The sequence below is a fragment of the Hippoglossus stenolepis genome, chromosome 22, assembly GCF_022539355.2.
Source record: "Hippoglossus stenolepis isolate QCI-W04-F060 chromosome 22, HSTE1.2, whole genome shotgun sequence".
NCBI classification, from domain to species: domain Eukaryota; kingdom Metazoa; phylum Chordata; class Actinopteri; order Pleuronectiformes; family Pleuronectidae; genus Hippoglossus; species Hippoglossus stenolepis.
The window spans coordinates 14,161,179-14,174,158 of NC_061504.1; the positions used below are offsets into that span (position 1 = coordinate 14,161,179).

A 12,980-nucleotide genomic window follows, 5' to 3' on the forward strand; every position below is an offset into this window, starting at 1 on the left:
CACTTTAACCTCCTAATACCCACACACTGATCAAAGACGAGACATTAGAGAGCACACGGTTTTATTTCGTGCAACAGCAACTTTTCAAAAATATTTCAAGGCAACTTGGGAACATCACTAAAAGGTTTATTGGAATAAAGGTTCGACATTTGTAAACAGGAAGTAGCTTCGTGAAGCAGCACAATGGTGGTATGGGAGGACGTCGTCTCTGTCAGGCCGTCAGTCCTCCAGGAACCTTCAACGCCATCTTGATCACGGACAGATGCTGGATTCCATATTCAGAGAGCAGCGTGAAGTCTCTGTCCAACATCTTGTCCGTGAAGATCAGCCGCAGAGCCTCCTCTCCTGCACACACACACACACACACACACACACACACACACACACACAGTAAGTCAAACTGTAAGACATATATTACTTTTTTAAAGCTTAAAGTAGGTATTAGTTATTAGCATTATATTTATACCCCAAGTGAAACTCAGCTGGTGGTCATTTTCCCCCGAACCGGCGCGGAGTGGTTGGTGGCTGGTGGTTCTCAGCTCTGCTCCCTCTGCTCCCTCTGCACCTGGGAGACAAGGTGTGTGTCATTATCTGTAGTGAGCTGGGAGGAGAGTTCTTCAGCAGCAGCAGCAGCCAACAGGAGCAGATCTGCTTCAGCCCAAACAGACGGGCATGTCCAGCCTCTCTGCTCGCTGCATTTCTGTTTTCTCACCTCACTTTTATATCGGTGGAGAAAAAAATCTCACTGTGTGTTAAAGCCGTGTCATGATTTCCTTGCTCCCTTTGACAAAATTTTAAAAAGAAATGGTTTTATTTCTGTATCATGCTCAAAATTTTGGCTCATCCGATATAAACACAGAAAATATAAAGAATTACATAAACAATACATACTTATGGGAACATTTTAAACTCAACACAAACTAAATATTATATAAGCACAACAAAATAAAACATAAAAAATCATATCGTCCAGACAAAACAGGTTTTCTTCTTGATTAAATAGCAAACTTTGAATGTTACTTTTATTTGTTTGAGGTCTTAAAATTTTAATCAACAATAAAATAACTTATTAAGGATGGATAAATATAGAAATAGAAATACTGAACCGTTTTTTAATGTTTGATTATCATGTGTATTTAAAATTTTTATTCATTTGCTTTTATTTGCTTTCTCGGTTTCTTTGAGCATTAGTTAAAGCTCCATTTCAATGACGTTTTTCACTATGTATTGACAAAAGTTTTAATAAAACACATCACTTTTACTCAGTTGAGAAAATAAACGGCAGACTAATCTATAATTATAAATATTGCAGCAGATGTTATGATGTGCATATTTGAACTCTGAATCCCTTCTGCCAAAAAACACAGAGAACAGACATGTAAGTATTAGTATCATGTTCAACATCCACTGTCACTGAATCCTTATGTACCTTAAATGAAGCCGTGACCCAGCCAAGAAATCCAGTTACTAATGAGGAGCCACAGGCAGCAGGTTCATTCACTCTGCAGTAACTGTAGTGAATGGGGGACACTGCAGGAGCTCTTTCAGTTTCACTCGTGGGTGAGACACTGGCTGGGATCCTGCTGCTGTGGCTCGGTGTGTTTTGTTAGGATTTTAATAATATAATTAGACACTATAGCCCCGAAAAGGATTGATTTTACGTGCACCATGTTTGTACCTTAACAGAAAGAATTAATGTGTGTGTGTGAAGATGGCAATGAAACTGAACTCTAAACAAATGCAGTATGTTAGACAGGGGTGGGGGCAGGGGCAGTTTGGGCTGAATATGTGGGAGAATGTGTGGCCTTCACATAGTGACTTTTAGTAGCCGTTGCTGGCTGGTTTTAATCTTGAAGTTGGTTAGTGTGTGTGTGTGTGTGCGTCACATCGCAGTTCAGTCTCGCACCTGTCTGATAATGCCTGTTGTGGAGACTGTACATCTGTGGCATACAATACACTGTACTTTAACTTGTTCTCATACCTAACTTACTATATTACAGCCTAAACTCCATTAGCTTTATTCAAACATCACACATGCATGGATGCACTGTTTTCATAAGAAACTGTGACCTACCCTTAGAAAGAATGAATAATCGCTTTAATTAGCAGACACCTCTCACGAGAAACAAGTCTCACAGGTTTCCTACAATGCAACTGAATATTAGGTATCAATAGAAACAGCTCTAAAAATATTCCAGCAATTGAAAGCTGTTTTGTCTGAGACACACCTTGGATTCGTTCCATGCAGAACCTGAATGCAGCTAAGGGTGGGGGAATGAAATTATCCTGTAAAGTGACGCACTGAGTTCCATGGAGGAGCACAAGTGACAAGCAAATGGTAATAAATCATTTCATTAATTAATAAAAAATTTAGAAAAACACATGCATTAATGCATTTATTTACAAATTAATTCAAGAATCAATAAATGAATAGACTATGTTACAAAGTTGATCATTTTTAGATTCAATATTTTAATGGGCAATGAGAAAGAATTATAAAAATAACCGTGACACTTCTTCACAGTGATGTCTCGTCTGTGGATCATACATGTACACATACAGTTAACCCATACATACGTTTGTTTTCTCTCATGTGTAGACTATTTTTTATTGTTACGTTATTCATCTAAAAATAAATAAAATCCCATAGGAACTGATTTGGTGCAATAGAATAATTATTATTCCCTGTTTTGTTGATGGAGGTCGATAGAGGCTTTGCAGGGATCCATGTTAGAGCCTTCAGTCAAACTACCTGTTCCTTTTAGATGTAGTAAAGTTATTGTTAAAAAATATTACTTTTTTACCAGTATTTGATGCCCTGTTAAAGAGTCTTGAGGCTTCACTTTAACCTCCTAATACCCACACACTGATCAAAGACGAGACATTAGAGAGCACACGGTTTTATTTCGTGCAACAGCAACTTTTCAAAAATATTTCAAGGCAACTTGGGAACATCACTAAAAGGTTTATTGGAATAAAGGTTCGACATTTGTAAACAGGAAGTAGCTTCGTGAAGCAGCACAATGGTGGTATGGGAGGACGTCGTCTCTGTCAGGCCGTCAGTCCTCCAGGAACCTTCAACGCCATCTTGATCACGGACAGATGCTGGATTCCATATTCAGAGAGCAGCGTGAAGTCTCTGTCCAACATCTTGTCCGTGAAGATCAGCCGCAGAGCCTCCTCTCCTGCACACACACACACACACACACACACACACACACACACACACACAGTAAGTCAAACTGTAAGACATATATTACTTTTTTAAAGCTTAAAGTAGGTATTAGTTATTAGCATTATATTTATACCCCAAGTGAAACTCAGCTGGTGGTCATTTTCCCCCGAACCGGCGCGGAGTGGTTGGTGGCTGGTGGTTCTCAGCTCTTCTCCCTCTGCTCCCTCTGCACCTGGGAGACAAGGTGTGTGTCATTAGCTGTAGTGAGCTGGGAGGAGAGTTCTTCAGCAGCAGCAGCAGCCAACAGGAGCAGATCTGCTTCAGGCCAAATAGACAGGCATGTCCAGCCTCTCTGCTCGCTGCATTTCTGTTTTCTCACCTCACTTTCATATCGGTGGAGAAAAAAATCTCACTGTGTGTTAAAGCCGTGTCATGATTTCCTTGCTCCCTTTGACAAAATTTTAAAAAGAAATGGTTTTATTTCTGTATCATGCTCAAAATTTTGGCTCATCCGATATAAACACAGAAAATATAAAGAATTACATAAACAATACATACTTATGGGAACATTTTAAACTCAACACAAACTAAATATTATATAAGCACAACAACATAAAACATAAAAAATCATATCGTCCAGACAAAACAGGTTTTCTTCTTGATTAAATAGCAAACTTTGAATGTTACTTTTATTTGTGTGAGGTCTTAAAATTTGAATCAACAATAAAATAACTTATTAAGGATGGATAAATATAGAAATAGAAATACTGAACCGTTTTTTAATGTTTGATTATGATGTGTATTTAAAATTTGTATTCATTTGCTTTTATTTGCTTTCTCGGTTTCTTTGAGCATTTGTCAAAGCTCCATTTCAATGACGTTTTTCACTATGTATTGACAAAAGTTTTAATAAAACAAATCACTGTTACTCAGTTGAGAAAATAAACGGCAGACTAATCTATAATTATAAATATTGCAGCAGATGTTATGATGTGCATATTTGAACTCTGAATCCCTTCTGCCAAAAAACACAAAGAGAACAGACATGTAAATATTTGTATCATGTTCGACATCCACTGTCACTGAATCCTTATGTACCTTAAAGGAAGCCGTGACCCAGCCAAGAAATCCATTTACTAATTTACTAATCCAGTTTTTTTTAATCCAGAGTGAAGCTTCAGTTTTATTTAAAACAATGTTCTAAAAAAAACACTATATATATTTATAATTTAAATGTTCTAATAAAAATACTATAATATTTTTAGTTCTTGCATGTCCAGGTATTATGTACATGAGAGACTGTTGAGTGTGACGGACCTAAATGAAACCACAGAGCACTGAATCTGTTCTGGAAGCTTCTAAAGCTGTTAAACCCAAGCTGTTGTTTTTACGCCTGTTTGCATCTCTGATAGGCTGTAGAGATACAAACAGGATCTTGCATCCTTGTGCAGTCACACATCAAAAACCATCAGTCTTGCAATGTACACATTTCACACTTAACAAATGAAACTAACTACTAATACTTTGCTCAGTTTCCACCGGGTCAACTCAATACAGTAGAAAATAATGAATGTCTTATTCACCAAAGAAGAATAAAGCTTTAAATACCCATTTATTTGCAGTACAAATCCACTGTGTTAATATTTAATGTTTCCAGGTGATGTCTGGAAATCCCTGCCATTCAAACCTTGTTCTGAAACATTATTCAGCAATTCCACTCTCATCTTAGTCAATTAACAACCTGAATATTATTGTTTTCTTTCTTCAATCTGCTAAATAATGAAGGGAGGAGTCCTCCTGTGTTTTCAGACACAAGAGTTTCCTTTTTACTGTACGTGAAAAGACACCAAGTGCGACTGAGGATATCACATGAATTCAAAATCCTAATCCCTCAGGCTGCGAACTCATATCACCAAACACCAACAATAGAGGAACTGGGTTGATAATGTGTAATTTGAGATCACAATCCTTTCTTGTTAAGTACAATTATGGGGGCATGGATTTCACACTGCTAAAGGCAAAGTGGACCATTCGTGTAAAATCTCACAGAGCTCCAGACGTCTCTTCAGGAGAATAAAATATTTACCAGAAAGTTAAACTATTCCTAGTTTTTCTTCCCCAGAGTGAGATGAGATGTTGAACTTGGTTTAAAGACGGGAAACGGTGAGAAACAGGTTGGTTCAAAAGTAACAATAAATATAGTAAATGTAAATGAAATTTATCTAATTTTATTCTCATCTGAATTTAATGTGTGAACACAAAAGTGTAAATACTTAATTTCTCCATTTTACAGGACACTTTTCCCTTTAAGATATTCGCTGGAGACTCTGTTATTTGTGAACATGGAAAACGTGTTAATAAAACTTTCTATACGCAGTAGAGAAGCCGAATGATGGATCTGTTTTCATCTTGGAGAAGTTGAACCTTGAACCAGCAGCTCATCCTCACTTTGAAATGTATGTAGTAACTCCTGGTGTTGAAACTTCACTGCCTTTTACTTTTTATTTGACATTTATGTACATAAATATACAATGTTTGCACGCTGTTGTAAAATGGATAGAGAGATTAGTAAAATAAGAACAAGAATGAAAAAAGAGACAATGTGAAATTTGTAAATCTCCCAAATTACTGTACTGATGACACCATGACAAGTCAATTTATCTTAATTATTATCACCATCACTCTTCTTTGAGGCAAAATATGGCATTTGTGGCCAAAGCTGGAAATCACGTCATATTTATTATTGTACAAATCCAGGAAGAAATATTTACAAGCGACATTTTTTAAAAGTAGTAATTAAAGCTAAAAGGATATTATAGCTGTACATCAGTGACACAAACATGGACAGTTGAAGAGTTCAGTCAGTGACTTGCAACGCTGGGATGAAGCGGTTTAACTCTGACACGACGAGACAGTCCGAGTCGCAGACCCTGACCCGGAGACTTCCCTGAGGGATTGTGGGACGACGTGGGACTTTTACCCATCAGACCTAGGAAGGAAAAGATCATTAATTTAGAGTTCAGTGACTCAGAGTAAATGTGTAAACGCCTTTAAGCATCATAGCTGCTGTTCATTCATGCTGCACCTGGTGGGTTCCACTTGGGTATCCTGCCCCCTGCTGGACTCAGAGACACCACAGGTTTAAATGTAGGAAGTGTGGGGGATGAAGCAGGTCGTTCGGATGCCAGTTTGGAAGCTGGAGGATTTCTCACTGGTGTGGAAGCTGCTCGTGGAACAAAGTAGTCATAATAATTAGAATAATTCATCAATGACAAAAGCTGAATCTTCTCTGATGACTCTGAGGAACTCACCTGCTGCCACAGATTTTGACTTTGAGGTCTTTGATGGTTGCTTCTCTTTCTTAGAGGCTGGAGGTGATTTAATCTTCTCTTTCTTGGCGACGTTCTCCTTCTTTTTAGTCTTGCTGACTTTCTTCACGGTGAATTCCTCCTCTTCACTCTCATCCGCTTCGCTAAAATCATCATCACTTTCTGAATCTGGAAAAGTATTGTTGTTATTTTAATCACACAGAAACAACAGTGGTAGAAAGAAAACCACAAACGTAAGAACAAGTGATAATAACCTGGTGTCAGTTTGGGTCGATAGTCATCATCTTCTTCCTTCAGCTTTTTCCTCTGCTCCTCAGTGGCGGCTTTTCTTTGTCTGGATGAGGCAGGCAACACCTTTTCTGATGTGATTTCATCCAGGCCTGAAGAAAACAAAGTGTCAAAAAACTGTTCAAACCTTTTTCGATGCTAGATGACGATGCATTGGTCAAATATGAGGCACTGAACATATTGGACAAAAATAAGGGAAATTTACCCAAAATGTCAGCATTCACGCTGCAGTTTGACATGTGCAGTGAAGAGGGATCTGTGTTTTCATCTGATGGAAAAATGTTTGATTTTAGAAAACACATTCATCACACACTAAATCCACATTTTTAAAAGACACAGCATACCTTTACTGGATGGTGATTGGCCCTCTACGTCCTCTGCATTATTGAGCAGAGAAAGCGTGATGGCTGCCTCTAGAGCTCGTTCACACAACCTCTCATCTAATGGTCTTCTATGAAAAAAACAAATCATAAATAATTCAGGATTCGATCGATTTTATACGGTGTTATACAGTATGTCGTCCCTGGTTAATTTACTGCAGCTGCTGAGCTTTGTAAACTGGTATTTGTTCACTTTAGTCACGTCTGCCAAGGAGGTTATGTTCTCATTGCTGTTAGGAAGGATGGGATATGGATCGAGGAAGAACCCATTAACTTTAGGAGCAAATTCAATTAGAAAATTAACATTGGGAGATAGAGCGTTGCCCTTGACGGAGGTATGTACTCCGAGTACCCCTCTAGTTCAATATGTTGAGCCTTCTTTAGGCGTTGCTTCCATCTTGTTCTGAGCTGGCACAGATACAACATCATCTTGTCATTATATACAGGGTCAGATGTCACATTCCACACCTGCTCTTCTGGCTGGACTGAGAGTCGGTCTCTTGACTGGACGACCTGCTTGGCGCATTCTTGTGCCCCTGTTGTTCCACATCGTCTCTGGCCTTTTTGCTGGGCGGAGCCTTCGCACAGGCAAAATCATCATCTGTCACAACATGAAGAAGATAGTGTGTGTTAGTGGTGAGAGAGGGCACGGTCTCGTGTTAATGTACCGATTCGTATCCATCTCGTGTGCCATGAAAAGAGAGAGTCCGGCCTCGGGGTGGCAACAATGTGCTGACTGTGAAACAGCAAATGTTACAGGCTGATGTGAAGTCTCAGTACTTGCTTGATCGGGCATCTGGTCAGTGTCGACAATGCAGATGTTATACTGGGTTAAAACCCGATTGGTTGTGTCTTCTTAGGTTTCCTGTCCTGACAGAACTTTGTACTTTAATATATAGGATGTGTGATTTCTTGAAGGGACTAAATAACATTGGAGAAGCTAAAAAGTAATGATGTATGCATGTGGGATGATGCCTGTCGTTTATATTTAGTCAAATTAATTTTAGAAGCCTTTAAATACTATTTTTAGACGTGAAGATCAAACTGACATGTAGATTTAAGTACAACATCTAAAGCCTGACTATATAACTGCCATCCAACGGTATTTCTATTAGTATCTCTTATTTCTAGCAGTAATATTGTTATAATTGTAATGATTTGTGTCAATTAACTCACCATCATCACAGTCATTGGGTTCACGGTAGTTCACACTCTTTGTCTTCCTGTGTGTAAACAACAAACAACGTGTTAGCAACAGACATTAACAACAGAATGAACAGGGGCGTGAATAAAAGCTCCACCTACCTCGAGGGTCGCTCCATAGTTGGTCAAGTTAAAGAGGTTTTTATCCGGTTAATGCTAAAACTTACAGGAACGTTACATCAGCTGCTTCATCAACACAACCCCCCCCCAGTGTCTGCACAGGCTACGTTTGCTAGCTGCTACACGCTAAGCTAGCTTTAACTGTCAATGGTTGTAAAACAAACGTGCGTGCGATAACTTAGCGGGTGTAACGTGTGGGTTGAAGCGAACTAGCGCGTTAAACTAAGCGGATGGTCGTGACTTATGTTGCACGACATCAAGCAGACGATCCTCCCTCCTGCGTTTTCAACCAGCCCGCCTGAACCCACCAGAAGTGACGTATTGTTAGCTAGCACGACGAGCACCGGCCGCCGATTCGATCCAAAAGAAAATCTGAAACACATGTCAGTGTATTTCCTAGAAAACTACTCAGACTCACACAGAGGATGGGTGATTGGCAGAGTCATCGAAAATTATAATCGATCAATTGAAACTGAATAAGAAATTTAATTAAATAATTTGGCGAATCTGCTTCTGGCAAATACATTGATTAAACCCATAGACAGTATATCAAAATATTAAACCTTAAAATCTTCAAATTGAATCCTAAACCTAAACCCTGGATTAAAATAATACACATTTAAAGTGTCTGAGACTCTCTGCGGGTCATTTTTGTGCTTAGTTATTATTTTGTGTTACTACTACTACTACTACTAATAATAATAATAATAATAATGTTGCTGTGTTGTGGTGGGTGTATACTCCTTCCAGGCAGGTACAGGGAGATGTAATATGAATCGTAAGAAATAATGAGGGGAGATTATAACCAGTGGTGCTATACTATAAAAAAATGTTTAATTTACAGCAACAGTACATTTGCTGACAAGTACATTTTCTCAAATGCAGTTCTTAAGTACTTGTACTTCTGTTGAGTATTTTTACTGTCTGCTACTTTGTATGTCAACTCAAGTTTTAACTGATCTTTTACAAATTAAGCACATGAAATAAAAACACCAAACCGATTTAGGAGTAATTGTATGGTTTATTATAAATGTAACATTCCAACAGTTTACAAATTAAGTAATAGGCCGATTAGATTAATAATATCCTAATCACAGAATTAAAAAACATACTTGTTACTTGTTACTGATCAGTGGACACACTTTTTCTTATGTAACATTGCAATGAAGGATTTAGAATTGAGTATTTTTAATGTGGCAATACTACATCAAGTAAAGTAAATTACATTTGGCCCAAAGGATGAAGCCTTATAAGTCTTTTTTGCAGAACTAATGAGGTCAAGGTATGACTGCAATATTATATCTCCTCTGTCTGTTGGTATTGTATTTATTATAATTATATATATATATATTATATACTACACTATTGGCTATTTCAGTGCTCGTCTCAGAATGATTTTATCTAATCGCTCACAGAAGATCCTTGCAATTTCCTTGTTATTAGCTATGTGCTCAATCTTGCTTTAATGGAAAGATGTGACTCCTGGTGGATCACAGTTGTGATGCAGAACATCAAGCTGCAAAAAGAAAAATCTGATGCACCCATAACAGCTCCATGATGAAATTTCACAAAACCTGGGAGCCACTGATAAAATATAGTATAACATATAACGTATGACACATAAAATATAGTCTCCCTGGCCGGCAACTACGACCACCTCAATCCTCCACATTCTTATTTGACCTCACACACTGTGATGCACTTGGTTTTCTGTTTATTTTGTTTCCACATTTTTTGTGTTTAAATGTTCTAGTAGCAATAACCTTGTAATTTGGGACGTTTGTTGATATCATTTAAAAGATGTCACATTTGAATTCCTCATAACGTGGTAATAACCAAACTGTGTTCAACGGGGATGCAAAGGGGTTTATGTTCCACCTGCGTGGTCCACTAGATGGTGTCAGAAGCTAAAAAACAGATGTTTCTGAACGTTACTACCGTTCACGTTGCTTTCTGTCACAGTGGCGGAGGGAAATGATGCTTATGTAACTGCAGCACAAACATATTCACAACAATTTAGGTGCAGAAATTGTAAAAGAGTCGGTTTTTTTCGTTGGATCGCGACCCATTTCCACGGCAACGCTTCGTCTTTTCACCACAAACCAATGTGACACCACGTGCACTCGGATCTGTGAATTTAACACAAGACAGGAAACAATAACAGTGACGGGCACGCGCACGGCGCCTCCGCCCTTGAGTGCTCGACCAAGCAGAAGAAAGAAAAGAAAAAAATCCTCGACGCCATCTTGTTCCCGGTCGACGAGCGGTGACCGAACGACGAAATGAAGTCGCCGCGTCCCGCCCGCTGCTGTTTATTCCGCGTCTCACTCCGCGCTCCCACACACGCGGGATCACTTCGCGGGGATCAGCTGTTTCTCGTCGGGGGAAAAGTCTGCGTGAGGATTTAGAAAACGCACCGCGGGGACGTTGTTCGCTAATGGCGCCGGGTCGCAGCTGATCTCCGGGTGCGCCCCTCTCCCCTCTCAGCTCAGGACCCGCCCACACATGCTGGCTGCATGATGTCATCACAACCGTCTCCCAAAAAACTGACCGATCTCCAGCAACTGTGCGCCATTTATTCTCAAAGTGAACCGCGTCGCCTTTACGTTCAAACCCGCGAACTAATCGTTATCCTCTCCGAAAACTACACACAAAAAATCGACATTGAGCGTTAAATCCTCCGGGGCAGTTTTACGGACGTTTTCAAATTTGACGACGATCAGATCGAGCCCCGACTTTCGAATGCGTCCGCCCCGCAAAGTTATTTCAAACGTCCGTGCAGCTCGTGCACCAGCAGTTGCGGGGCATCGCTCCCGCATCAGTGCGCATGCGCCGGGGGATGCGGTTCAGGGGGTCAAGAGATGGAAACGATGAGAACATCCCCGCAACATGTGATGTCAATGGGATTTGTTACAGTCCTGTTTCTGCAGAGCGAACAGTTACAACAGCAGCAGTATACTCACACGATTCTACATATTTTACTTTGTTGTTGAATTAGTCTTACTGTACGGGGTTTATTCTCATGTCCCTCGCACTATTTCTAACGGAAAATAACTTTTTGCACATGTGTGTCATCTGCACATCACAATATGTCCTTATATTTATGTACAAACGGATTTTCAAATCCTGTGCCACTCCACTTTACTTTATAACATATTCTATTCAAACATTCACTACAGTGAAAGGTGTTTATTATGTACGTGTTTTTATTCTCTTGTCTCCCTTAGTCTGACCTGTCTGCTGCTGTAACAGCTGAATTCCCCCGGTGTGTGGATCAATAGAGTTTAATCTTAGCTTAATCAAAATACTTGTAAATAGCAACTTTGACCAGTGACGATAACAGGACATCTAACAGACACTCCCCCCAAAATAAATAATATTTTACATGAGCTTCAATATGACGTCAAACTTTGACTTCCACTGCAGTTCCCTTGTGCTGCTGTGTCGATTGTGAATTTCCCCTACAGAGGATCAATAAATCGTATAAGTCATAATAAAATGCAACTGCTACAGGTGATGATAGTAAGACTTTAAACAGCTCCCCAAAATACACATTTTACACATGCTCCGATATAGCATCAAAACCTGAGTGTGAGATTTACTTTACACAATTTAATTAGTGATTTTATCTACCCCCACTTTTATCCTGATTCTTGCGCTTATTATGACTTTTTCCTGACTGTCACAGCCCAAGGAATATGTTTCCTGTACAGCCCGCTTCCTTTCTCCATGATTTAATCTTCCTGGTCAGTGTTTCATGGGCTATCCCTTTCCGAACATCAGCTCAGTATTTGCTGCTCTTGTATAAGGGGTTACGTAACAGCTTAGCTGCCTCCTACGGCGTTGGGTGGAGGATTTAGATGCTCCTTTTCAGCCCTGCCACTGGGAAAACAAAGGATTTTGGTTCAAACGAGCAATGTTTTGTAAACCTGTCTGCATTTTTGTGGCAGTTATCAATGAGCAATCTGGACTGGCCTTTTTTTCAGACAACCTCTAGAGTGTGCATATTGTGGCTGAAGGTTTTTTATATACGTCACAAATTAAAATATATAGTAGAATAAAATGTTGGTGTGGGTCCATGGTGAGAATAACAAAAGAAGAAAATCCTTTATTAGTCCCACACTGGGTAAATTTGCAATATTACAGCTGCAAGAGTCAAAAATAGTAGTAATAATAAGTAACATGCAATACTGAAGTGTAAGGAATATAAAAAATATACATATGTGCAGTTAAATGCTCATATATCGGCTGAGAGTGTGTCCCACCTCCTTTCAGCCTGAGAGGAAACACAAGAGGAAACAACAATTAGTGTAAACACAACCTCCTGATAAAAACATCCCCACAGCTGACTTCACTTTCATGAGCTGATCGCGAAGATAACACGGACACAGTGGAGACCATTGATGTTTAAAAACACTGAAAAAACAACCTCAAAACCAGCTGTATTGTGACGATCTAGTAGAATTGTCACGTATGATAATAAAT

General features: G+C 39.3%; 1 protein-coding gene and 2 long non-coding RNA genes across 4 annotated transcripts; all 3 read right to left on the reverse strand.

Annotated features, from left to right (window-relative positions):
* Positions 1-105: 105 nt before the first annotated feature.
* LOC118101699 lies at positions 106-1,572 on the reverse strand. Of its 2 annotated transcripts, XR_007032348.1 has the most exons (3): positions 1,430-1,572; positions 467-565; positions 106-345 (listed from the first exon to the last, which is right to left on the reverse strand). It is a non-coding gene; the product is annotated as an uncharacterized LOC118101699 (long non-coding RNA). The 2 variants fall into 2 exon arrangements; XR_004694575.2 differs by lacking the exon at positions 1,430-1,572 and having other exon boundaries at positions 467-681.
* Positions 1,573-2,945: 1,373 nt separating this feature from the next.
* LOC118101331 lies at positions 2,946-3,521 on the reverse strand. Its single transcript, XR_004694518.2, has 2 exons — positions 3,309-3,521; positions 2,946-3,185 (listed from the first exon to the last, which is right to left on the reverse strand). It is a non-coding gene; the product is annotated as an uncharacterized LOC118101331 (long non-coding RNA).
* A 2,374-nt stretch (positions 3,522-5,895) lies between these two features.
* On the reverse strand, positions 5,896-8,860 carry rad51ap1 (RAD51 associated protein 1). The gene is made up of 9 exons (XM_035146982.2): positions 8,478-8,860; positions 8,349-8,395; positions 7,641-7,773; positions 7,137-7,243; positions 6,998-7,060; positions 6,759-6,884; positions 6,487-6,672; positions 6,261-6,398; positions 5,896-6,164 (listed from the first exon to the last, which is right to left on the reverse strand). The coding sequence occupies exons 1-9, from the start codon at positions 8,492-8,494 to the stop codon at positions 6,037-6,039; spliced, it is 945 nt and encodes a 314-aa protein (XP_035002873.1). The 5' UTR covers positions 8,495-8,860; the 3' UTR covers positions 5,896-6,036.
* Between the last annotated feature and the right edge of the window lie 4,120 nt (positions 8,861-12,980).